Source organism: Rattus norvegicus, chromosome 10 (assembly GCF_036323735.1).
Source record: "Rattus norvegicus strain BN/NHsdMcwi chromosome 10, GRCr8, whole genome shotgun sequence".
NCBI classification, from domain to species: Eukaryota; Metazoa; Chordata; class Mammalia; order Rodentia; family Muridae; genus Rattus; species Rattus norvegicus.
The window spans coordinates 50,244,339-50,271,574 of record NC_086028.1 but is presented as its reverse complement, the minus strand read 5'-3'; the positions used below and the strand labels follow the sequence as shown (position 1 = coordinate 50,271,574).

Here is a 27,236-nt window from a genome sequence, read left to right as displayed (position 1 = left end):
CAAGGTCAGAAAGAACTGGAGGTTACGGGACCAGTCTATACTGGCAGAGGAAATTTGTTGGGCGGCTGTCAGGACTCTTCCTGACAGTCCTGATTGGAGGGAGTAGCCAGGTTTCCCAACCACATGCAGTAGCTGATGAATCCCTTATGGGGAGGCTGGGAACTGGTGAGTCCCAGCATGGGGTGGGAGGAAGCAGTGTCTCTGACCAGTAGCTGGGGGGATTGGGGTAACCCCACCTGAGGGTGCCGGGGAGGGGAGTGCAGGTAGCTTATCTGGGCCTCACTACCCTGTCTGAGGGTCTTGAGGGATCTTGGTGGGGAGGAGCCTGGAATCTGATGAGTTTCTAAAGGGAGGGAGCAATGCCTGGAGGTGGTGACTATCCCTGACAAGCTGCTGATGGGTTTGCTTCAAGGTTCAGGGATTCTTGATGGAGAGCAGGCAGAGAGTGGAAGAACCAGAGGCAGTGATGGCCGGAAGAAAGCAGACAGCTGCGCACACGAGCTCATGACATTTGTGATAGCACGCTTGAATCAACCAGACGAAACCCCAGCATGGAGAGGGGAGGTAGGCATGCAGTTCCACCCCTAACGTAGGGCATATTCGAGAGCTGCTAGGGGAAGGAGAGATAGTCGTCTTGAAGAGCGTAGTAGCCCCTGGTTAGGCAACAGCACTTCAGCGGACAGCCACACCTCCAACAATATATGGGCAGCACCAACTGGATTCAGTGGAGGGTGGGAGAGGGATAAAAAGGACACAAAGTTCATAAAGAAAAGGTAGGGGTAGATTTTGGAGGAGTAGGGGAGGGATGAATATTACAAAATCACATTGTATGAAATTCTCAGAGAATAATTAAAATGACAATAAAAATAAAATACATCAAAAACTTAAGAAAACCTTTCAGACATGTAGCCTCTTCCCAACCCCCCACAACGGTCAACTTTAAAACTGCGCTTGCTTCTACAACTTACTATTGTGGCCTAAATGTACACCTTATCAGAGCTCCGGTTGGAAATGAGATCCACAAAGTCACATACTACTGCTATTTGGGGATGGAGCTAATCAGTGTTTGAGGAGGTGATGGAGGTGGGGACTCCCAGGATAGAACTAGTGGCTATGTAAGGTGCACATGAGCACACGTGCTTTCACACTGTTGACACAGTAGGAAGCCGTAGATGCTAGTAGGTCCTGGCCCTCTGTCCTCGGGTTTCACGGTACCTAGAGCCATGGATAAGAACAACAGTAGTAGCAGCAGCAACAAAACCATTGCTTATAATTTATTGGTCTGCAGTATTCTGCTGTAGCTGTGGGAAATAGACTAAGACGGTCTCCTTACTCTGTGCTCCTAAACCATGTTGGACTTTGCACAATGAGAATTTTACTCCGTGGAGTGACAGCTGAAAGTGCAGAGCCTGTTAGATGGTTCCTTCTAGCCTGGCATGCCTCAACCTGTAGATCGTAACCCCTTTGGGGTTTGACCACCCCTTTCACAGAGGTCCCCTATGACCATTGGAAAAACACAGATATTTGCATTGTGATTCATAACAGTAGCAAAATTATAGTTATGAAGTAGCAATGAAAATGATTTTATGGCTGAGGGCCACCATAACATGAGGAATTGTATTATAAAAGGCCACAGCATTGGGAAGGTTGAGAACCACTGTTCTAGACTGATTGTATGATCTTGGGGTACATTCTTCCTCGCAGGGACTTGCCTTTGTAAGGCATTGCCCTTTCCATCCCAAAGCTTTTTGCCATGTGGGCCTCCTGTGTCTGCTACTCTCGCAAGTGGATCACTCCTGAGCTTCTTTGTCTTCTTTTGGTGACCCCTGGGGTCCTCTTACACTCCTGTGAGCTTCATTAGCAGCAGGGGACACAGACTGCTTATAACATGACTTCCTCTTCAGTCACTACAAATAAGCCATTGTTAACCAAGTAAAATGCAGTTGTTTTCCCAAAGGCTTTTATTTGCCTGGATGAGACCCGGTCTTAAATAGGATGCCTGAGTTCCACATCTGAATTTGCTGGCAGTTGGCTTCACTTTGCCCTTCAGAGTCTTCCAATCTGATGAGTAGGAACCTGCAAAAAAACCAGTAGAGGATTTTCGCCATTGACTGACCCTCTATTTTGAGCGGTTTTACCGTTTTAAATGTTCAGTTTTGAGGCTTTGTCTTTCAATTCGCTCTCGGCCCCTCTCCTCTTTTCAGAATTATTCTTCGACTTTATGTAGGTTGTATTGATTTCCAGTATGGCGAAGAGATTAACCCAGAAACAGAACAGACATGGTGACAGTTTGCTGATGCAAATTGTTTTAGGACACAGAGACTGCAATGGAATGGTGATCAAATCAAAAATAGAACAGAGCAAAAGACCAGCCGCCCTCCGTGCGCAGATCTTCAATTTTTCACTTAGAAAATCCTTGACACTCCAGTGCTTGCTGCATTCCCCATACCTGCCTGCCCAGCCATGAATGAGACTCCACTGTGCTTGCTCTCTTGATTGAGACCCCCCCCCCCTTTGCGGGGTGGGGAACATGTGTCAAATGACCCCATTCGTAAGGCCATTGGAAAACACAGATATTTGCATTATGATTCATAATAACTTAACAGTAGCAAAATTACAGTTGTGAAGTAGCAGTGAAAATGATTTTAGGGTTGAGGGTCACCGTGACACAGAGCTATCTATAGTCAAGGGTCGCAGCGTTAGGAAAGTTGAGAACCAGTGCTGTAGATGGATTCATAAAACCTAGTTTCTCAACTTCGTACGACCTAGCTGTTTCTCACTGAAGACTTCTGTCATCAGAAACTTTACTGATAAGCGTATGTTGTTTCTGTGTCCCCACTGTTCTATCAGGATTTGCTTTGGGGGCCAGTGTTGCTCAGGCGTCAGTCACTGCCTCAGCCTCCGGGAACACATCTGGTTAACCTAAATTGACAGCTTACTGTGGCCGGAGGGTCCTGGACTGTTTTTAGCTTTGTAATAACGTCTCAGGACTTGGCCTCATTCTGACCTCGTGTTTTTGTTTTGCCTTTAACTTTAATTGTGTGTGTATGGGGGAGGGGTGATGCTCATGGTGCACACGAGTCCACTGTTCACCAAGGCCAGAAGAGCAGAGGAGGGTGTCAAATTGCAGTTCCAGGAAGTTGTAAGCTGCTTAATGTGGCTGACATGGGTGCTAAGGGCCAAACTTAGGTCCTCTGCAAGAGCAGCAAATTCCCTTTTGAGGGGAGGAAAACAGAAGGACAATCAAGGTCTCCGAAAAGGTTTAGAGAATTAATTCATCATCCCCAGAGTAGGATACGGGAACTGGTGTGTGTATGTTAAACCTTTAAAATGTGGTGCTGTAGCACACATGACATTCCTTCCAAGTAACATATGTCATCCCGTATGCCACAGGCTTCTGATTATGTTGGTCACTATACATAGAAGACAGATATGTTCTCCCAACTCCAGACATCTGGTATTTGTGTGAGACAGTCTTACTGTGTAGCCCAGGCTAGCCTAGAATTCACCATGTAGACCAAGCTGTCCTCAGACTTGTAGACATCCTTTTGCCTCCGCCTCTCTTGAGAGCTAGGATCATAGGTATGGTACCCACCACGCTGCAGGGCATCGGTTCCCCTGCTGTGCTTGTGAGTAGAGAGTGTTTACTCCATTCGCCCACTCCTCACATCTCAGCAACTGTTTGTTAAATTAGCTTTGCATGAATAAACACTGTGGCTGAGACCGTGCATGTAGTTATTCACTTTCTTCTACCATTGCTGCCATTTAAAGGCACTTGTGTCAAAGCTTTCCTTGCCTGCCTTCTGATCTCCCAGCCTCACTCTAGCTCCAATCCTTTTTCCTGTCTCCTGTGGTCTGATTTGATCATCTGCCTTTCCCAGATCTCAGGTAACTGTTTGGATTTTAACACATTAAACAGTCTCCCCCAAGCTTCATCACTATTCTAGCCAGATGTATGACAGCTACCACAGACCCTGTTGTCTGCTGATTTTGCTCTTCTCATTTTATTATAGGAACCTTTTCCTTTATGTCTTTGAACCCAACTACAATGACCAAGGAATGCCATGATGTGTCAATTGTCAACTTGACACCGTAGAGCCATCTGGGAGGAATGCTTTAATCTAGGAATTACCTAAATCGTAACCAGCTTTAGGCATGTCTGTGGGAGATTGTCTTGACTACTAATTGATGCAGGAGGCCCCAGTCCACTGTGGTAGGCACCATCCTTAAGCAATTGGTCCTAGACTGTATAAGAAAGCAATGCAAACATGAATGAGGGAGCAAGTCAGCAAGTAGCATTCCTCCAAGGTGGCTTCTATGACCTGGAAGTATAAGCCAAATTAAAACCTTTCCTCCCGAAGTTGCTTCTGGTCAGAATGTTTTATTGAAGCAAGAGAAAGAAGGAACCAGAGCTCCTTCTTAAGATCCTTGTCTGGTAAATCCGGCAATCTCAGTTGATGAATTTTCTTTGAATCGGGTCATTGTGATAGTTACTGGTTTCTGTCACTATGACAGACTGTCCGATGTAAACAAAGGAAGTTGTTTATATTTTTCTTACATTTTCAAAAGGTTCAGTGAATGGTTTCTTAGCTCCTCGCGCTTGGGAAGAACATTATGGTAGTGGGGATATGCGGTAGGGGAAAGCTGCTCACCTCGGCACTGACAGAAAGCAGAGAGACAGGTCAAGGAGCCACCCTCAGTAACTACCTCTTTCAGGTAGGTCCCACTTTCTATAGTTTACAGAACATCCCAAAATGCATCACCAGTTGTAAACCAGTTCTCTAAATTACCAGCCCTTTGAGGAGAGACTTTATATCTACACCATGACAGTCTTATTTGTTTGTTTCTTATGTCCAAATCTGTATCTTGGATGTTGTGAATGGCATGTTCTAGAAACTGTATGCTGATATATACTTCCGTAGAGTTCTGGTTGCTTTATTAATCTTGATTGAACTCATATTCAGAATTCTGTGTCCCCTCACTGAATAGGAGATGACCTTTCAGTGTAGTATATTTGGTCTTAGCTGGTCTGTTTTCAGCCTGGTTGTGCCTGTGTAATTCAGGAATCAGTGAGAAACTTGGGCAGAGTTTACATGTAGGTTTGAGGATACTGTGTTGTATGTAGCTTGCATTTTCATTCTTACTTGTCAACCAGTGGGGTGGGTGATGGTTTGTATACGCTTGGCCCAGGGTGTGACACCATTAGGAGCTGTGGCCTTGTTGAAGTAGGTGTGTCACTGTGGGCGTGGGCTTTAAGACCCTTGTCCTAACTGCTTGGGAGTCAGTCTTCCCCTAGTGGCCTTCAGATGACGATGTAGCACTCTCAGCTCCACCTGCACCATGCCTGCTTGGAAGTGGGGTCCTTGATAAATGATTTCCTTTATAAGAGTTGCCTTGGTCACAGTGTTCACAGCAGTAAAACCCTAACTAAGACAGGGTGGTCTGAGGCCTGTTCTCTGTTTTTGTGTGGTAGGGACTCTCAGCATATCTGTGAAGTCCTAGCTGCCCTTTTCTGGTGCAGAGTGTGCCTGTCTTTGGACATAAAGCTTGAAAACAAGTATTCCCGCTCCCTCTCTGTGTTGTACATTCCCAGGCTCTTGTCTGCTTTGGCTGGTCATTCACGCAGGCAGGCAGTGTGGTGTTGTGTGCACATGTAAGCAGTATTGTGTGTGCACGCGTATCCAGACCTCACACTTATCTGTAGATGATACGAGGCCACTGTCAGAAGGAGAGCTGCATGCCTTAATCAAGAACCATACGAAGCTGAGTTGATGGCCGCCCCATGTGAACAGGGCTCAGGTTCCATCTGTCTTTGTAGTCTGAGCTCACCCTGCCCAGTGCTGAGAGTCTCTGGTTTTGAGTCTTGGTATCTTTGCAGAAGACTTAGGGTTGGGCAGCTCCTGTCGCTGCCCATGCCCTTGAGCTGGAATGTCCTGCTCTTAAGGGTAGAATCAACTCGGGACATCCTGGTGTCTTCTATCATGTGTCCCCGAGAGAGCTGAGGCTCCTGAGGGTGAGAACTTTGTCGTATACTCTAAGGTTTCTGCACACAGCAGGCTCTTAGTAGGAGCTAGATTGGGTGTTGCTTTGTGTAACTAGTGAGCCGTGGGATATTATCAGTACACAGCACACGCGCACGTATGTGGACATGGATTTGAATAATATATATGCATTATTATGCACAAACATACATACACACAGACTCATACAATCACATACAAGCCTGCGGTGAAGTATCTTCTATTTCTGATACATACATATTATTCAAGTCATGTGTCCTTATGTCTTTGTGAGTGTATATGCATCGTGAGTGCAAATGTCCCTGAAGGCCAGAAGAAAGCGGTGGTGGCCTGGAGCTGGTGGCCTGGAGCTGGTGGCCTGGAGCTGGTGTTCCAGGTGATTGGGAGCCGTTCAGTGTGGTTTCAGGAGACTAAATTCCAACCCTTTGCAAGAATAGTAAACACTCTGAACCACTAAACATCTCTCTAGCACCCACTTCTGATATTTTTATTTCTAGTATAGTTTTATTGATAGCTGTTATTATCATGTAGTTGGATCCCCCTACCTCCCAGAACACACACACACACATACACACACACACACACACACCATATGTTTGTGCACATAATGATGTGGCTGAGTGGCCCCATGAAAATTCTCTTAGACGATCAGCAGGTGGCTCTGTGCAGGCTTTGAAACTTACCTCTCATACTGTCCAAGTTCAGAGGTGCGGAGGGAGGCTGGTAATGAGTATGGGATAGGGCAGCACAAGGTTTTAAAAGTAGGCTTAAGAAAACATCTAAAAGCAGGCTGGTGCAAACTTGTCCTTGCTTTTAGATTCTGCTTTTCGTTTTGTCTCATAATTGTGGCATTAGAAAAGGGTTATCCTTTGGTATACAGTCAGCTGGTAAATGAATGGTGAGTTCATGAATACTTGCGCTTATGTTGTAGGTTGTAGACTTAGATCTATCTGGATGGGGGTCAGAGCCCAGTGAAGGAGTAGACCTCTCCCTTTGATTGGGTGTTTTAGAACGAGAGACATTAATGTAGTAATGTTTTGAAGAGAAGTGTAAGTAAAATGTGATATTTTCCAAACTCTAGATCTCTCAGGCTTTCCCTTGAAGAGGTAATTACAGTGGTCACTCAGCTGTGTGTATATCCATGTATACACACACACACACACACACACACACACACACACACACTTACCCTTTTTGGAAACCATGAAAATGTGCTGTGCACACTTACACTTCTGTCCATAATCACATATATTTATTAGCACAAGTAGATGTGTTTTTATGACTGTGTATTGTTTCATTATATTACCGTGCGTTCAGCCAGCCCCCTAGGAGCACTTAACCCTGGAAATGTAATATTTCAGAGCATAAACCTCTGTCAAGGAATTACTAACGAAAGGTAGGTTCGTAGTGTTACTAGTCATCTTGAATACTGAAACATTCTGGAAGGCCCTGGGACGTGTCTTGATGCCATTCACAGGTGTGTGTGTTAGGACACAGACAGGGCTGCTGCAAAGGGTGTCTTCCGGGGCTTTACCTGGAAACTTATTGGCTATGTGCTCAGTTTCCCTGGCCAGGCAATTGACTGATTTCAAACCCATACTGTACAGCAAGCTTGGAAGAAATCTCCTGCACAGAGATAGTCCCGAGGTGCTGGAGTGGAGCTGAGAGTTCTCACCAAGGCGTTTGATGCCTGTGCATGATTAAGTCTTGAAGTGGCACACCACCTTGCTGCCCTTGCCCCTTGTCAATTCTATGCTTCTTACCCGTCCTCAGCCCAGCACAAGGTAACTTGGTTGGTGAACCTCTTAGAAAAGTAATAAAAGAGATCTGTACAGACTGACTGATTTGACAGGATATGTTTGCATGGCCGATTCTGTCCCCAGGGAATAGAGCTCCGAGGTCTGGAGGAGCAAGCTGCTGCTCTGTCTTGGAGATGCCTGGGAAGCCTGGGAAGGATGCAGTCCCACTTGATGGTTCTGCATTTTGCTCTTTTCTGCCCTGTCTCTCCACTACACTTTCCATGAAGCTATTATTAACTTAAAAAAAAAAGCAGTAAAATTTAGTTTATTTATATTTTTCAAACAACAATTTCAGCTTAATCCTGCTTTGTGATGGAGCTGACATTACTCCTAAGACCTTTATTGCCTCTGCAAATGCTCTGGTGTCGGTGCAGAGCAGGCCTGCAGAATTCAGCTTGTCTCTCATTACAGTGGTGGTCTTTTAAGTGTGCACTCATATAATGTGTAGATTTTCACCATGCCAGGAACGTTCATAGTCTGTGCCTGCAAATAAATAATGCCAGAGTGATGGAGAAAGCAGAGGAATGTTGGTTAGAATGTGCTCGCGGCCTGGTTTTGCGCCATGCTGGTCTCAGTGCTGGTGAAGGGAGCCTGTACTGTGATGGAGTGCACCAGAGCGGACTGTGTGTACTAGTGCTGAGGTCACAGGAGAGAGTGGATATGCCACTTTTCACAGCTCCGTCCTGGTGGACTCCTTCCCTGCCTCTGTGAGGTAAATTTAAAGCAGATCATTATTTCTGCGTGGAAATCCTGCTTCCACCACATTGTCAGTGTCCACCCATGCATTTCTCACTGTTTGTCAAATTTGTTTCCGTGCTGTGGAGCAGGAATAGCTTTCAATCTCTGGAAATCTATTTGTCCTGTAACTCATGCCGGCATGACTGAGGATGCTTCTGACAGTTGGTTGTCAGTTTCTCTTAATGGTGCGCAGAACGAGACACTAGTTAACTGTTACATTTTCTTAATGGGCAATAAGGAACACAATGCATTTTACCAAAACAAGTGTTGGCTGGCATCCAGCCTTTAGCGCTTGTCCATAAAAGCATTCAGATTCTAAGTGCAGATACCATTCAACACATGTCTGTTCTGTATCAGAGACCTTCCCTGCTTGTAGATAGACTTTTGCTAGTATATTTGGGACCTTTCTAGTGTCCGTTTAAAAGCACCTTACTCGGTATGGTGGTGTGCACTGTCATCCCAGTATATGAAGGCTGAAAAAGGATGGTTTGTGAGTTGAAGGCCAGCCTGGGCCACATCGCCGGTCTTAAGAAAACAGACACAAGGCAGTGAGATGGCTCAGCTAGTGAAGTGCTTACTGGTCAAGGCTGACATCCTGAGTTCAATGTCTGGAGCTCACATGAAAGTGGAAGAAAAGAGTCACTCTGCAAAGTTGTCCTTGACCTCTCGGCGTGCTGTGGCTGGGCGGATACCACCCTCCACACGTGCAGTCCACACAGTGATAGTGCTTACGTGTTGCTGCTGCTGCTGCTGCTGCTGCTGCTCCTGCTTTATAAAGCAAACAAATCCCAAGCAGAAGCCTTCAGGTGACGTTGCAGTGCAGTGGCCCTGTGCTGCTCATTGTCTGCCCATGGCCAATGGGCATCAGCCTGCCCGTCTGCCCTGATGCTTTCAGTGACTTTACAAATGGTTGTGACCTTGGCTCGTCTTGTTCCCTCGAGCCTGATTTTCTGTTCCACTGGAACTGGATCTTCTTGCTGCTGACGTTATTCAAGTGACAATGGCTTTTCTTCCTCTGGCCTTTCTGTTATTCGGCTGCAGTGTTTCCATCTCGGCTGTGTCTGACCCCAGTGCATCCTGCTTGAATGGCACAGTCACAGTCTGACAGACACTGATAATGAGGCTTTGCAGGGTTCGGGAATTATTGACTCTGAAATAAAGATTCCTTTTGGATGTGCCTTGTGGCAACATGACTTGTAAAGAGATGAAACATCTCTTTCTTACAGTTTTTCACTGACTGTGATGACTTGGAAAAGGGATGTTACCTAGGATCTCAACTACATTTCTATTGCTGCAGTGAAACATTGTGCCCCTCCCCCCCAAAAAAAACAAGATGGGGAGGAAAGGGTTTATCTGGCTTACTCTTCTTCATCACTGTTCATGACTGAAGGCAGTCAGAACAGGAACTTAAGCAGGACAGGAACCTGGAGGCAGGAACTGATGCAGAGGGCATGGAGGGGTGCTGCTCACTGGCTCGATACCCACGGCTTGTTTGGCCTGCTTTCTTATAGAAACCAGGACCACCAGCCCAGGGATGGCTCCACCCACAGAGAGCTGGGCCCTCCCACATCAGTCACTAATTAAGAAAATGTCCTACAGCTCAATTGAGGGTTCCTCCTTTCAGATGACTCTAGCTTGTGCTAAGTTGATACCCAGGAAGCACTGGAGGGACTTGTGAGGATTCAGCTTGCTATTCGTAACAATGTTCCTTTTATTCAAGATACAATAAGTAGCCCAGAAAAGAGGGCTCATGTTTTTCTTCTGCTTCAGTTCAGGCACACCAGATTTGCTCCTGTCTGCCAGAGAAATTGTTAAGCCTTGCCGTGGTTGAATACCTGTAACACAGAAAAACTTGTGGAACGTAACTAAGAATACATTTTTTTAAAAAAGATTTACTTTATGAATGTGAGTACACTGTCACTCACTCTCATCAAACACACCAGAAGAGGGCATCAGATCCCATTACAGATGGTTGTGAGCTACCATGTGGTTGCTGGGATTTGAACTCAGGACCTCTGGAGGAGCAGTCAGTGCTCTTAACCGCTGAGCCATCTCTCTAGCCTACTTAAGGATACATTTTAAAATGTATTAAGTCAAAGAGCATTAAACCTCAGACAGAGCATCCTTTACCTAACTCCATTTTTACAGACAGAATGAAAGGTATAGACAGAAGAAGGGATCCCATCAAGATCCAGCCCTGAACCAAGCCAGACTCTAATAGTTATACACTATGTGTATAGTCGTGTCTCCCTGCTTTTTGTAAACCATACAGGACCTCAAATTAAAGCCAGCCAAATGACAAGGAGGGTGTGTGGTTGAGAAGCTAATTGCATAGGTGCTGTCAAAGGCCAGTGTCCTTTGCTTTCCTTTATGCAGTAGAATGAGTCGAGTCTCCGAGCCCATGTGGACAGAGGTCATGAGAATGGTAGAGGGAATATTCATGTCTCCTCTGGTCTCCACAGTTATGGGGTAGCAGGGTGGTCCCAGGAGCTCCAGGAAGAATTTTCATCCCCTTTCTCCACCCTCACTGACATCAGCCTTTGGTTACCTCTGTTGTTCATGCTTATCTTTTTGCTTTCATATTTATAAAGACTTTTTTAAAATGCAAGGCTGTTAGGTTTTCTTAGTCTTTTATTTACTATTTTTTTTGTTTTTCTTTTTTTTTTTAAGACTAGGTTAATGAGTGTATCCCATTCAGAATTCTTTCAAGCATTTTTCCATGTTACTAGCATTGTGTAGTATTAAAAGGCCCACAGCCTGAGAGACTACTGGCCAGGGCTTACTAGGGGGAGAGGAAGGAAAAACGTGGTCACCTAGAGTAAAAGAATGAACCTGCTGTGGGTCTGGCTGGGACACAGGCAACTCAGAGATGCCAAATGAGAATGACAGAAAGGTGTCATCATGTCAGGCAGTCCTATGTAGCAGTGACCTTCATCCACTTTGTGGTCAGAGGTTCTCCGTTACCCAGATCCGCTGTGGATGAATGCCCTGAGAATGGGTAGCCAGGCTCTTTGTTGGCAGAATGGCCTTTGTTGCCAGCTGCAAACCTCTCCGACACACCTCTTTACCACGCTCACTCCCTGCCACCCTTGTGATCCCTGCCTGTGCTGCCTGAGCCTCCTACAGCCTGCTGTTCTTTCAGCAGCTTCCTCTTCCTTCCTGGCCTGCCTTCTAACTTGCCTCCTGCTCCTATGTGCTGTTTCCCTGGACCCTGGCCAGCTCATCCCATCCCCACTAACCTACATCTTGGGAGCAGCCTGCTTGGTCTCCCTGCACCTCCTAGCAGCCTGTAAATGATTGTTGGGGGAAGGGGTAAGAGAGACAAGAGTGGGAGAGGTGATTTGGGACTTGGTGCCAAAGGGCCTTGGTGATGGTGAGCAGTCTAGTAAGAGCCTTTCCCCTTCTGGCCACAGTGCAGAAAGGAAGGCTGAGGACAGGTGGAGTTCACAGGCACAGTGTACCCGGAGGCGCAGCAGTGTTGGCCACTTAGGAGCAGACCCTGGAGGAGAGCAAGCCTGTGTGTATAGTGGTGGGAATTGAAGGAGCAAACTTCTGTGATGGGTAGAGCTCTGGAGGCCTGTGAGTCATGCTTGGCAGGAGGGAGTCCTAGTTGGTGGAACCTTCTGATGGATGCTGCAGGAGGATGCTTGCTGAGCTCGGCTTCTTGGAACTCGGAAGTCCTAGTCCTCTTATCCAAGTGCAGGCCTAGAGGAAGCTGCAGGTCCAACTTCCCAGCTCCCTCAGTGTCTGACACTCCAGTACAGTGCCCTTCATAAGGTGTCTACGAACGACATTACCCCGTCACCATCCACATGCTAATGTCATTTCTCACCATACAGCAAACACTATCCTTTACATAATGGTTAGGAATCATTGCATACGTGCGGCCACATTACAGCAGCTGCTGGCCTAGTCTGTATGCAAAACCTAGGAGGGACTAATGGTGGCTAGACACTGACAGAGGCTTAGGGTATTATCCTGGGAGTTAGTTACCCAGCTGGAGGTTAAAGGTCAGTGTTAGAAGGCAACAATGTTTAAACAAATGTGCCAGCATAAAAGGTGAATAGCTGCCAAAGAACGGCCATTGTTCACTTCACTGTGCCCAAATGATGGTGTTAAAGGCCACTTCAATCTTTTGTTGGAGATGGCCTGTCACACTGTAGTCTAGGCTGGCTTGGAACTCACAGCAGGGCTCCTGTCTCATGTTCTAAGGGCTGGGATTATGGGCGTGCTTCCTGCTGATCTTGTTTGCCCTGGAGATCAGGAAGGCTGCTTCTTCTGAGATGGATTTGAGATGCTTATAACTCCAGGCGCTGCTGGCTTCTCTCTCTGCTTCTCTCTGGTCCTCTGTGTCCTTCAGCCTTAGCAGCTGACAGCCTGGTGACCACACTGCTTCATCTTCGGGCTCTAGCTTGACTAGAGAGCAACCAACCTCCCTCTGCTTTGGCTAGCTGTGGTACTGGAAGCACGACCACTGGGTGGCCAATCAGAGCAGTTTAAGTATTAACTTTTACAATGCACAAGGAGACTGTAGAATCCTGGCTGCATACGAGTAGCGCCTACTTTCAGTAGTTCCATCCCCTAAAACCCTGTTAACGTGTCAGCAGCTGGAAAGGTATCAGAATCCTCAAACTTCTGGTGCAGTCCGAGCAATGCTACCATTTTGGAAACACTTTGTGTGATGACTGCTTTCGGGTCACTCATGGTCCTGTTAGTGACCTTTACCTGTGCTTCTGTACGTAAGCCCAATGGACTCTGATTCACTAAGATGGACTCTTACAGAGTCCATACGTTGGTAGGCCACTGGTTCCCTACTGGGCTGAAGAATCAGTTTGCTTCCTCCTAGTGATGGATTCTGTAACACCATCCTTCAGATTTCAAACCTTTCTAAAATCCACGTCTTTTCCCTGAGGACGAATTATCCTGTTCATTGTGGAAACACTGGGAAAACCTAGACGAATCAGAAGAAAATGCACCGTTCTGTCCTGAATGTTCTCAAGGTTTCTTTTTCCTGTGCATATGTGCACGTGTGAGTTTACTTGTTTTAAAAAGCAAAACAAAACCAAGTTCAGGTAGTTTATATGAGAAGGCTTTGTAACTTTTCCGTTTGGCAGGATCGATACAGACACAGACACACACATATTGTATGCCAGTGGACATATGACCTACAGTTCTGGAACTCTGGGAAGTACTCAGCCACCTGCTGTGGCTGGGCATGTGTCAAGCTTGGTCACCAGCCTCTGGAGCTGTTGGTGTAGTGGAGTGATGAGAGGTGTTTGCTCATTGCAACAGGACAGTGCTGTTGGCACTCCAGTCCTCCCTTCTTCTCTGTCTGCTTCTTGGCAACTATCTCCTCTACCACCTGATGGTTTTCTGATGCTCTTGTGTGACAAGTGCCTTGTCACAGGCCTAAAAGCAATGGATAGGGCTGACTTAGCAAGAACTTGGACCTCTGAACTGAACCCAAAGGAATCTTTTTTCTTTCCCTGTCACTTTATCGCAGGTGTTCTAACAGTGGGAAACTGGCACCCGAAGTCTGTGTATTAGAGAGTGTAATGGATGCTGATTTATGGTGGACTCTGCTGATGCAGCTGGGAAAGTGAGGGAAGGGTACAGAAAGATCTCGGAAGCACAGCGTGGAGAGAAGGCCAGGTTGTAGAACCTAAACCTGAATACGGAGAAGAAGAAATGCACACGTATGACCTACGTGCTTATCCATGTTTGCGTAGATGTGTACAAAGCTCCAAGAGTGGAGATACTGGGGGCAGGGAGTCCTCCAGGGGACAGTTCGCTGCCAGCTCAGCACTGCCTGCCACATTCCTCCTGCATCAGTGAGCCCCCCAGAACCTTTGCAAAGATCAAGTGCGCTCTCCAAGTCTGCCCTTTGTCCATTGCTACTTTGTCTTCTCTCCTTCCACTGCGGCAGTTAGGAACTTTGTCCCAGAACCTTCTCTTTCTTTCTTGTCACGTTTGAATGAGGAGTCCTGCCTGGGAAGACCTTCCTCACCATTTATATACACACCAGCTGTGTTTCTCTTGCCTTTTTTTCTTCCTTTAGGGTCTTATTAAACACTATTTTTATTAAACTTATTAAACACTATTAATTATTAAACCCATTTAGACATTTGTCTTTCTGTGTGGTCTGAGCAGTCGCATGTATCTAAGTAGATCCCTGCTTTTGTCAACACCATCTATCCAGCAGATCCAGTTTTGAACACTCTAAGGCCCACACGTCCTTGAAATGCTTACCCAGCTTACCCAGCTTTGGGAGGAGGTGTGTCTCTGTTTATAGTAGACCCACGCATGAAGCAATCTATTGAGGTGGAACATTTGAAAAAAGAAAACACTTGGTGTGGTGCAGTATCTGGAGATATCCTGGCACCAAATGAAAGTTACTATTGTTCTACAGAAACATAAACAACAAAGTGTGGACATGTGCCTGGGGCAGGGTGTGTGCCTTAAAATGCCCTATTTGTTGGAGAGCTCTGGCAAGGTCTTGGATCGAAAAGACAGAACAAGGCACAAACCCCAAGGTGTCTTAAGAAAGGCGAGCTCCTTCCAGAGACTGGACAAGGCACTAGGCATGCATGACAACAGCCAGTAGTCCCTGCAAGGCTGAGGTGTCGTATGACTTACCTACCTGGCTTTTGGTGTCCTTGTCACCTTTCCTGGCAGATTCCTCTGCACTTGGCTCATAGGAGCCACTGGTCTTACAGGGCCGCCTTCCAGCAACTATCTTCTCTTGTTTAAAGTCCTAAGCCAGCTGCCCAGGGTTGGAAGTCACCCCACTGTGTGCTGATGACTGCACCTGCAGGTGGAGGCAGATGGAACTGAGTCAGCTTGGCAGGTAAACGCCCTTCCCTCTGCTTCCCTACAGTAAGTCCTAGAGTGATTTTCTTCCTTAAGCTGTAGGATGACTCTAGAAATGTATTGAAAGCTGGCTCTGGGCCATTGTGAAGTAGGTGAGTTTATTTTTGCATGTTCATCCTTCACTGTCTTCTATGATAGAAGGTTCCTCTTAGAAGGCACTTTAGAGGGTCAACAGCATGCCTAACTTTTGCAAAGTCATTGCCATAAGCAAGGATTCTTGAACTTTCTCCACCTAACCCCTTTGCCCCTGAGAATGACTTACTCAACCTTAGCTGCATAGCTGCCTAACATATGGAAACAAGTGGAGCGCTTACCTGTTAATCAAGTACAAATAAACTGATGTTCAGTCAGTTCTTTAGTATGTTTATAACTCTACCATTTACTAAAGAGGAAATCAAATCTGCATACTAATGAGATGGGTATTCATGTTGGTCTAAAGCATTGCTATTCAACAGTACACCAGTTTGATAGCTCATGCAGAGAAATGTTGGTAGGAAGATGTTAAAATTCTTTGTTGCCTATGATGAGCCTATAATCTACAACTGAAGAAACTTTGTGTGTACAGTGAATTCATAATGTACATTGGTTTCCAGTCAGAGTCGAGGGATTTCAGGGTGTGTTCCTTAGTGTCTCCTGCTGTGGTTCACAGATTGGCACAGTGTCAAGTGTTATGCTCTCTGTTCAGAACCGAGGATGCAATGAAGCCATGTGCTCTGCACAAATAACCCTGGCAAATGCTGCCAGAAATCCAGTTTGGATCCATTGCATGTTTGATTTTGAATTGATCTCTGTTTATTCATTGCACATTCAAAAACCTTTTACTAGTCCCATTTTTTTTTTTGGAGGAATTTCAACATGATGTTGTTATGTTACCCCCATATAGGGTTATCACATCCAGTGAAAAGGCTTGGATATAGAAGTCCTGGACATAGCCAGTCAGGCCAGGTGGTTCTTAATGACTTCTCCAGCCTTGGTCAAGTGCAGTGAGTGTGCTAAGGCCGGGGTTTCCCTCTCAGTTGTTCTCCAGTTTTAATTGCTTTTAACTGAGAAGCATATGGCCCACAGTAAGGCTTCCTGGGAACTCCCTTGCCCTGTTCTTACCCCAGAGGCTTAGATTTACTTTCTGGAGTTTTCATTCTCCAGATAATGCACCTCCCCCCAAAAGAAGTCTTCCCTTCCCTTTTTGCTACATTTTATTAAAACAGATTTGTCTTGCTTCTCTGAACTCTAGTGCCACGTATTTCGAATCCCTTATTCTAAGGCAGGCCTTGCTTCCCTAGTTTCCATCCTGGGTCTCCCCAGGTAGGCTTGACCATGTGAGAATCCGGTTAAGGTATCCTGATCAGGCCTGGCTGTGTGGGAAACATCTGAATAACAACCTTAGGTTGCTGAAGACAAGAAGGTTGAATTGCGGTATTTTGGGGCACCAAGAAACAAACACTTGAAATAATCAAATACATCTCACTAGGAGGCAGAAGCTTAATTAGACATGAATCCAGCCTCATGAGAAGAGGAAGAGGTGACCTTTGCTGGGTTCTGCATCAGGTCCTACATAGACTCCTCGGGTTCATTAACTTCACTGGAAAAGATTTAAGTTCTTATAAATCAAGCTGGATCAGAATGAATACTCATGGATATGATCGGCCTTTCTTATTCGTGGCCTCAGCATTCACATATCCTACAAACCATGGGTCAGAAATACTTGGTAGGAGCAAGACATCAGCCCTAAGCATGGGCAGACTTGATCTTTTCCCTTCCCTGATTCCCACCACTCAGAGTTAAAACTGGGGTCTTGTGCATGCTAGTCAGGCAAGCATCCTGCCACCAAACCATATTATCAACCCAGACCTTTCTTTGTTGGCATTATTCCCTGGGCTGGGCAGGTAGTGAGATCCACCTAGTGTTTAGCTTGTTTTACGGTGCAGGCAATCTAGAGAAGATGGACCCTACTGGATGATGTATGTGGCTCACATGGAAGGACTTTTGCTTCAGGTTCCCACATCCCTGGAATTAGTATCTGTGGAGGTCCCGAGGTTCATCCCAAAGGGATATTTATTAGGGGCGATTATATTTCAATTAGAAAAGAATGATGTAGTGTTTTGTGAAAAAGCCAGATATATGCCATGAATCGGATTCCTTCCAGCCAGCGTTATATCTCAACTAGTGCGGATAATGCCTGATCCATAGGCATGTATGAGTACTGAGTACCAGTACCTGGTAGCATTGACCATGGCCCAAATAGAATACAGTGAACTCTCACCGTAGTACTTACACATAGTCTCTTGGTAGTCATGGCTGTCTGCTGTCATGAAGACATCCTCTCTGAATGGTTTTGTTTGTTTGCTTGGTTTTTTTGTTTTTGTTCTTCTAGATTCGTATTCTTAGGGATAAAAAGAGGCTTTTTAGCACAGTCTTCCTGGTAAGAACATTCTGTGATGGCTTGAAGCTAGCAGACGCTTCAAGGAAATGACTCGTGACAATGTTTCCTACAGCAGGATGCCCTGTCTGCCAGCACACAGATTGTTTTAGCGGCCTGGGTTATTTGTTCCTTTGTATCTTGCCCTCACCTAGGGGGGTCTTATAGATTTATCCAGCAGATATCACCAACCGTTACTGAAGATTATGTCTGATCTGAGGAGGCAGATCTACTTTTAATGGGCTCGGGTTACTAATGAGCTAGGTCTCTGTAGGTGCTCTCCATGGCTTGGCTGCCACCAGTGCCGCTCACTCCTTTCCACTGGCATTCCTTGTGTGAGGACTGGGTCAGTTCTCCCTTAGGTATATTTTGAGATGCCAGAATTTACTCCAGCTTGGAAGGAAGAAAAGGAGCCTTATGCCAAGTTGTAGTAAGCCTTTGGCTATGTAATAGCCCACAGTGTGTGGGCACAGAAATCCTAGGATTGAGAAGTACCAACTGAGTTTGTGCTTCTAGAAACATCCAGGTCAGTCATTTGTGAGAATCTCGTGCACACTGGCTGCATGCTTTTCCCTTCCTTCACCGGTCCTGCCCTCTGTAAATTGTGATCTGGAACCCCCCAGGAGAGCCCTCTCATTTCCCTGAGCTCGCATCCCTCCACGTCCCTTGGAGGAAAGACTAGAGGAACCTTACAGTTTCTGGCTGTGGTTTTGCCTTTGTTGGCCACCCTGCATTGTGGTTCCTGTTGCTCCACAGTCATCCAGCCCCTTCCCCATGGCTTCATTCCACGGCTTTCCAGCGATACTTTTTTACTTGTTCGTTTTACTTTGTAAATCACAGGAAGAGTATGTCCATGGGTGATCTAAAAAGAACAGGGAAGACAGGGAGCCACCTTGAGTTGAGTGACCTCCCCTCCACTGTTGCAGTCTCACTCCCAGTACGTGCACATTTGACCTGGTTTTGAAGTAGGGTCTTTGCAGATGATGGGGTTCTGATGAAGTCCTTAGGCTATCACAGGTTAGAGTGCAGATCTGGACAACTTCTGTCTTGGAGGCCTGATAGGATCTTGATCTCAGAGCAGCAGCTAACAAGCCTCCTAGTCTATGTACTGTTGTGTACAATACGAGAGATTTTCATTAGTCCCAAGGTAGGCTTTATGTCCTCTTTCTGGTATGAGAGCATTGTCCCGTCATCAGCCCTAAATTGCTTTACTGTCATCCCTCGAGGTCATCAAGTTGCTGTAAGGTCCATGCTTTAGGCTGGCACCAGAGTAACTGCTGCCTGCCCCTGTATTTGCTTCCCCCCACCCCCCAGGGCTTGCTGAGATGGCTGGCCCTTACTCGTTATCATGCTGAGTCATAACTGCTGTGTTCTCCTGCTCTATAAATGCATTCGGAATTTGTTCTGAGAGGACAAGATGAGATGATTGCTGCTAAGGAAGAAGGTGTTCTATCACGTTTGGTCTCACTGGAAACAATACACAGCAGTCACAGCAAGTCACACAGCAGGGCCACATGGAAGAGAATGAGCTGGCAGAGAGAGGGTGGGGAGCCGAGGGCGTGTCTGTATTGAAGTGCACATGGGAAGGAGCGGGAGGAGCCAGGAAGACTTGTAGTTTCAAGTGGGGCTGCTTCATCAGAGTTTGAGTGGAAGGGATGGTGGTCCCCAGAGGTCTGGCACATGGATAGAGAAGGCTAGAGGAGTGTGGTGGAGGGTATGTATAAATTAGTTTGTTTGCTAATCAAAGCTGTGCTAGAAGGTGGGTGTCTTTGTTTTTTAATTTCCTCTGAGAGTTAACTAGTTCTGGGAAAAACCTTTCTAAGTCTGGAAGTCCTGGAATACGGAGCATCAAGAATTCAGAAAATAATTCAGAAAATAATAAATGAGTTTATATGTCATCCTTTTACATATATTTAAGTGTCTCCACTTTTCCTCCCCTTCTTTACACTCTGTAGAATTCCCAGTCATGCCTTCCAACAAGTTCATAAGCTAGCTCTCCTCCCAACTCCTTTCAGAAGACTGTCTAGAAAAATCCAGTCTTGTGGCTTGATACATTGTGTCCGTGCACACCCTTTTGCTTGTCTCTTTCATTAAGAGCTGACCTTCGGAGAGCAGTGCTGTAGTTGGGTCTACAGGCCTCTACTTTTCCTCCCTAGTTTCTGGTAATCTAGAGATATGATCAGGGTTTCTTTGGGGTACTGCATTTGTCCTTAGAGAGCATGGACATTTGTCTGATGTCCATTTTCTAGCCCCGTTGACAGACGTTAACAGTCTTCTGCCTTTCTTCAGTAAGCGACTGTGTCTCACTTCATCCATCTAGTATAAAATCTGCCCCATCTTCCCTTAGGGATGGCTATTGCTGCAGTTTGGCTATTGAATTTCTTCCAGTGGCTCCTGGTTTCAAGGCTTGGTCCTTAGACTGGTGCTGCCTGGAGGTGGGACCTGGAGGAAGTGGAGTATAGTGGGAGAGCCTGTGGCCACTGAGACCATGGAGGTCTTAGGGACCGGGCCTCATCTTTTTCTCTCTTTGCTTCCTGGTCACAAGGTGGGCAGGTGGACTCCTCCATGGATTTCCACCCTGGTGTTCCACCATAGGCCAAAGCCGTAGTCACACGAATCTCTTCTCTTGCTATGACCACATTGCCTCAACTCTTTTGATAAAGTCACAGAAAACATCCACATGGACAGGATTTTGACTTTCTTGTATCCCTTTTTAAACCAGAGCCAGAAAGGAACCAAATTGTACTAGCTAGGGAGTTATGTCTGCGCTGCTGCTGCTGCTGCTGCTGCTGCTGCTGCTGCTGCTGCTGCTGCTGCTGTAACAAATTGCCACAAGTTTAATAACAGCTAATGCAACACAGGTGTGTTATTTTAAGATTCTGATGGCTAGGAAAGTGCCATCAACATCATGAACAGATGTCCAGGTATTGTGGTGTTGTTGGTAGGGTGGCATTCTTTTCCGGGGTCTCTAGAAAGAATTACTTGTCTTGTAGTTTTCTCCCCAGAGCTTCTGTCTTTGCCTCAAGGCCCCTTCCTCACTGTCAGGTCCAGCATTATCAGGAGGCTCCTCGTGTCATTCACTCAGGCCCCTATGTGGTCATAGCTCCTGGGATCCTCTCACACTCCTAAGGACCTATGGCATGACAGTGGACTCATCTGGTTAACCCTGGGAATTCCCCTTCATCTCAACTTCTTTAGCATATCTGTGACATGCCTTTGCCGTAGAAGATATCACAGTCCCAGGTTCTGGGGACAGAGGTGGGAAAATGTTTGGAAGGACATTCCCCCACCCCACCCCCATAGCTGGTGATGTCTGGCTCTGGGGCTGTAGATGCTGCTGTTTGAAAGAAAATCCCCCTTCTGCCGGGATCATTGAGCCTGTGACTTTGTGTGAAGCTGTAGTAGAATGTAGACCTCCTGAGAGGAGCAGGGCCATGGTGTCCTTGACTCTTAGCCCAGTTCTACCCTCAGACGGTTCAGTAACAGAGTTAGCCAGCTCACAGTTGCCATCACCACCATCTCTTCCTTCCAAGGTTGGTGATGTTGGGGGATGGGACTCTAATGCCTCCCTCTCCTTGCTCTTTGGAGCTCAGGGAACATATGGGTTTGGAAGACAGCTGCCTAGGGAGTGGTTTATGGTGGCATGGTTTTCCAGGACTGGAAATTCTGCTTCTTCCCCTAGGTCCTGACCTCTCCCTGTCTGCTGACCTCTCAGGTTCCCATGAGCTTTTTCCTCTGTGAAGATTGGGTTGGTGCACAGTGCTTGCTTGGTTTCCATACATGAATATTCATTAAGCGCGAATGATCCTTCTAAATGTCATCATGCCCAGATCCCCCCCCCCCCCCACTCAACATACATGGGAACTGGGTCTCTGAGCCTCTAAGAAGCTTCCCCTTGAAATCAGTTCAGGAGAGGCAAAGACTCCTGACTGCTAATCCCACCGCACAGCACTGCATTTCTGAAACCCTTTGACCTACTTCACTCAATCCACATAAGGGTGTTCCCCTAAATTTCCAAAAACCTAGTGTCATTTCCTGAGATAGTTCAAGATATTTTGAGTTTCTACAGGAGAAGTGACATAACGTTTAGCCCGCCTTCTTCTGCTAAGTGTGTTTTGTGAAAGAAAATTATTGCGTTATGTCAGTCTCTCCCTGATTCTTACCTCCCAATAGTCATTTTAACATAGTGGGGAGTGGTTGGTGCCAGAATCCTCTCAGAGACACCTGAGGATTTCCTCATGACCTGAGGACCGTTCTTGAGCTAACACTGATCCTTGAGAAACAGGAAAATTCTGCATCGAAGTGTAGATCAAACCCTGGGAGACTCGGGGGGGCTTGGTCTGAGTGAATACTCCTGGATTCTTCTCTGGAACACAGTGAGCTTTTACACGGCAACATTTCGGACATAACAGTGTCATGTGTTTTCCTCCTACAATGATTTGGCCAATCCTGGGAACAGCACCACCTTGTTGCACCCACCCAGGGCTGTTAACAGTTTACATGCTGAGGCTGTCAGTGTCCTGTGAGTGAAGGCTTGTCCATGCCCATTGGCTTTCCATGGAGGACTTAGGTGGGAGTATTAGCCAAACGCCATCACTATTTGGGATTGACTTCTTCACAACAAGGATCTTTTTGTCAGCTCTCATGGCAAGAATGGTGCCTTCCTGAAGACTCAAGGGAAGTCCTGTGTATAGTCACGGACGGCTTATTCCTATTGACCGTAGATTCAGAGGCCTGAGGTGGGTTCTGGATTTGCCTTTGTGAGTAGGGAAGGATAAGTGTTTGGCTACAGAACCCTCTCAGTACCTCACCCAACTACTTTACCCCTACTTTCTCATTCCTTCCATTTGGCATCGCTGGCCAGGCCTGGACAGGGGCTGAGGTGTACCTAGCTGTGAGAACAGAGGAGTTGAGGGCCCACTGAAGGGCGTAACACTGCCAAGGAAGGAATGCAAACTGTCCTAGGAAGGAAGTTCAGTCCCGGAAGAGAACTTTACAGAAAGAAAGGATTCCCTAGAGTAGAATGTTACTTCCACATTGCAGAACATTCTTGGATATGGCAAGAACAGGGTCACTGCTAAAAGCAGGTACCCTTTGGGACAGCCAAGGGAATACATTCTCACAGAGCCAAGGTATTTCAAAGAAATACAAGAAACTTGGAGGGCGGCTTCACACCTTGGCGTGAGCCAGATGCGGGGACTCACTAAGCAGCTTGTTTGGCGGAATTGGTGAGCTCCAGGTTCAGTGGGAGACCTTGTTTCAAAAACTATACTAGGGCCTAAGGACCTGGCTCACTGGGTAGTGCTGGCTGTGCGAGCATGAGGACCTGAGTTTTAATCCCCAACAATCATGTAAGAAGCTGGGCATGGATATGTGTAAAGCCCATAAGCCAGCATTGGGTAACAAATACAGGCACAGGACAGCTCTCTGGCTAGTCAGGCTAGCCCAGAAGGTGAGTAGCAGGTTCAGAGAGAGAGACCCTCTCACAAGGCTACAAGGTGGAGAGCAATAGAATACAATAGCCAACATCCTATTCTGATCTCTACCTGTACCTTCGCACTCACAGGCATGTATTACATACATATCACACACACACACACACACACACACACACACACACACACACACACGGGGGGGGGGAGAGCTTTTTGATTGTTTTAAAAATAAGACAGAGAGTGATAGAAGAAGATACCTCCTGTCCTCTCTATGCATATTCACGCTTGTGCGTTCACTAAACAGACAGAAAAGACAGACAGGTATGCATGCGTGCACACACAGACACACAGAGCTGGAGATGTGAGAGAACAAAATCAGGAACACAAATACGTTCAAATGCTTCTTCTCCAGCTCAGTCAGTGGTAGGATATGTTAGCTTCAGCATGGATTTCAGGGTGGGGATTCCACGTGGAGTTGGGAGTCTGCCCAGCAGGGACAAGGCAGATCACCTGTGGTGCCTCTGAGGGCTGCCTCTCGTCTTCTGCCATGATGCTTTTGACCCCACACACTCTAGGGCTTGGCAAGTTACTCTTGGGACAGCCCTCACCTCAGAAGCATCATCATAGCCTTTGTACCCCATAGCACTAGCCTCAGCCCAGGGTGACTCAGCCATGGCTTCTGGTCCAAGAAGACTTCAGAATCCAGTACGAAGTTACCACCACTGGAGCACTGGAAATCAGACTGCAAGAGAAAACCGGAATTTGTGAACATGTACAGTGAGCATGTGTAGCCCAGGTTAGCTCCACATGCACGGCAGTTCTCCTGCCTCAGCCTCCCAAGTACTCGGATTCACAGGTGTGAGCCCCTCTGGCTAGCTTTTATAAAGGACCTCAACAAAGAATAATTAGTCAAGAAATGAAGTGGAGGGAAATAGAAAGGTGTGGTTGTGTACTCCTTTATCCCAGCACTCAGGAGGAAGAGGCAGGGAGATCTCATTTCACAGCTAGCCTGGTCTACTTAGAAAGTTCTGCGATAGCCAGAGCTACTCAGAGAGACCCCCATCTCAGTATTCCTGCCACGCCCCTGCCAAAAATATAAGATGAAGGGAAAGGAATTTGGGGCTCCTATGTCAGGGAGTTGTGGGAATGTCTCTGTGTAAGAGACCAGGAGGAAGATGGGGAGGGAGGTCAGTCTGTGCTGGTCCCTCTCATCACCTCCATCCCTGCAGACAGTTTTCAGGAGTCTCTGCTTTTGGTCAGACATGGGAAGCTGGGGGAAGGAAGGCTTTTTCCTTTTCCTAGTGCTGCTTCTTTGTTTTGTTTTCAGCAGTCCATGTGCCACGCTGCCGGACTTCGGGGTGACATATGTATTTTGGGGTGGCATGTTCTCATCTTTACATCAGTCTGGTTTATAAATTGATTCCCACTTGAGAAGAAGATAGATTTACTGATGTGAAGGTGAGGGGTCATCAGAGTTCATCTCTCATCTGTATGGCGGTGTAGCAGGTCACAGTGAGACGGCCCGGCCTGTGAGGGGTCTCAGGTAATAAGGAACTGCATCTTCCTAGAAAATGGCAGCCGGTCCAACCAGCCATCCTCTACATCTGCAGATTCAACCAGCTGACCAGAAACTTGAAAAAAGAAAAATCCATGTCTTCTGAACGGGTGTAGTGTGATGGTTGTTTTCTTTTTGGTTGTCATTTCCTGAACAGTAGCACAACAGTGTTATGACAGAATCCTAACTCTAGCAATGATGTCACACAGACAAAGCCATGTGTAGGTTCTGTACAGATACTACCCTGTTTTCTATGGGAGCTGTGTGTGTGTGGTGTGATGTGTGTGTGTGTGTGTGTGTGGTGTGTGATGTGTGTGTATGTGTGTGGTGTGTGATGTGTGCATGTTGTGTGTGTGTGTGTGTGTGTGGTGCGTGTGGTGTGTGTGTATGTGTGGTATGTATGGTGTGTGTGATGTGTGTGTGTGTTGTGTGTGTGTGTGCGTGTGTTGTGTGTGTTGTGTGTGTTGTGTGTGTGATGTATGTATGTTGTGTGTGTGTGTGTGGTGTGTGGTGTGTGTGTGTGTGTGGGTGGTGTGTTGTGTGTGTATGATGTATGTATGTTGTGTGTGTGTGTGTGGTGTGTGTGGTGTGTGTGTGTGATGTATGTGTGTTGTGTGTGTGTTGTGTGTGTGGTGTGTGATGTGTGTGTGTGGTGTGTGTGGTGTGTGATGTGTGTGTGTGGTGTGTGTGGTGTGTGTGGTGTGTGTGGTGTGTGTGTGTGTGTGTGGTGTATGTATGTTGTATGTGTGTGTGTGTGGTGTGTGTGGTGTGTATGTGTGTGTGGGTGGTGTGTTATGTGTGTGTGTGATGTATGTGTGTTGTGTGTGTGGTGTGTGATGTGTGTGTGTGTATCTGTGTGGTGTGTGATGTGTGTATGTTGTGTGTGTGTGTGTGTGTGGTGCGTGTGGTGTGTGTATGTGTGGTGTGTATGGTGTGTGTGGTGTGTGATGTGTGTGTGTGGTGTGTGTGATGTGTGTGTGTTGTGTGTGTGTGTGCCTGTGGTGCATGTGGTGTGTGTGTGTGTGATGTATGTATGTTGTGTGTGTGTGTGGTGTGTGTGGTGTGTGTGTGTGTGTGGTGTGTTGTGTGTGTGTGTGATGCATGTGTGTTGTGTGTGTGTGGTGTGTGTGTGGTGTGTGTGGTGTGTGATGTGTATGTGTGGTGTGTGATGTGTGTGTGTGTGGTGTGTGTGTGTGTGGTGGGTGTGGTGTGTGAGTGTATGTGTGTGTCTGTGTGTGTGTGTGTGTGTGTGTGTGTGTGTGTGTGTGTGTGTGTATGTGCTCGCGCACGTGCCTGTGTGCATGGTGTGGAGAGCCTCCCTGGATTCAGCTCCCATGGGTCTTGATAATTTACTAATGATCTATTGGTCTCTGGCCAAAATGTCAAGGGCACAGGGAGGGAAGATTAAGTCTGGGCTATGGCATTTTACTCACTGGACAAAAGTATTCCCACATCTGTTTGCAGGATCCCAGAGAAGGCTTTCTCAGGGAAAATGTGCAGCTCACACAGATGTGCACTGGGCATTTGTCACTGCCCGTGTCACAGAGTTGCGTCCTGAAGACCTATATTTACAAGCCTCTTTCCACTGGCTGTAGCCATAAGGTTAGTTTTGCAGCTGTGCCCAGAGCCATGAGCCAGAAAAAGACATTGGCGGGTCATTGAGTCCATTCTCACACATGAAAGAAATGCCTTAACCCCACCCACAGGGACGTTCTCCAGGAATCGTGGACGCGTCTGATCCTCCCTGTCAGTCATTAGATGGGATGGCACTGGCTCTCATGAGAAACAGACTTTGAGGAGGGGACAGTGTGGCCAGGGATGGAGCCCTTTGAATTCTGTTCTGTGGCTCTGTGGTGGTGATAGTCTACATTCAGACCACGTAGCCCTGGACTGTCAGGACACCAGGTAACAGTTTTAAGAGTACAAAGATACCCGTGTGGGCCGCCCCAGCTGGTCTCTGGTCCTACCGTGAGTCAAGCTGTAGGACCACACATGGTTTTCTCCCATTTCCTGGGTTGGAAACCCAAGCTTAAGATAGCAGCTGGACTATTTCCTCCTCTGGCCTATCTCCCAGCTCATGGGTGGAGTCTTCTTAGGCTCCTGTAGTCTCTCTCTGTGCTTGTCTGTCCCTGTCTCCTCTTCCAGTTCAGACTCCAGTTGCAGTGGTTCAAGCTGCACCCTAACCCTGCCCTTAATCACACCTTTGCAGGTCTCGCCTCCTAATGTAGTTCTATTCAGAGATACAGTTAAGACTTCAACATAAGGGCTGCGGGATAAGGCGTAACCCTTAAACAATGACAGCAGTCAGCTAACACCAGCATTATATCCATAGCAGTTGGAGAGATAGCTCTTTCTTCCCAACCATTTTCCAACTATGGTAAACTGAAAGAACAAAAACAGCCT

At 46.7% G+C, this 27,236-nt stretch overlaps 1 protein-coding gene and 1 long non-coding RNA gene across 8 annotated transcripts in view; one reads left to right on the top strand and one right to left on the bottom strand.

Moving 5' to 3' along the window:
* Arhgap44 (Rho GTPase activating protein 44) overlaps positions 1 to 27,236 on the top strand; it is a 167,304-nt gene that overhangs the window by 50,453 nt on the left and 89,615 nt on the right. Inside the window, exon 1 of one of the 6 annotated variants that reach the window (XM_039087288.2) lies at positions 15,367 to 15,404. The exons of the other annotated variants lie outside the window; for them this stretch is intronic. Coding sequence (XP_038943216.1) covers positions 15,382 to 15,404 — 23 coding nt within the window. The 5' untranslated portion in view covers positions 15,367 to 15,381. Of the gene's footprint in view, positions 1 to 15,366; positions 15,405 to 27,236 lie in introns of those variants that run through there. 6 annotated transcript variants of the gene reach the window in all.
* Positions 10,239 to 27,236, bottom strand: part of LOC134480809 (uncharacterized) — a 39,340-nt gene continuing 22,342 nt past the window's right edge. The window contains exons 2-3 of one of the 2 annotated variants that reach the window (XR_010055660.1): positions 15,198 to 15,365; positions 10,239 to 10,392 (exon numbers count right to left, since the gene is read on the bottom strand). This is a non-coding gene — a long non-coding RNA (uncharacterized LOC134480809). Of the gene's footprint in view, positions 10,393 to 15,197; positions 15,599 to 27,236 lie in introns of those variants that run through there. The other variant, XR_010055661.1, reaches the window with a different exon arrangement.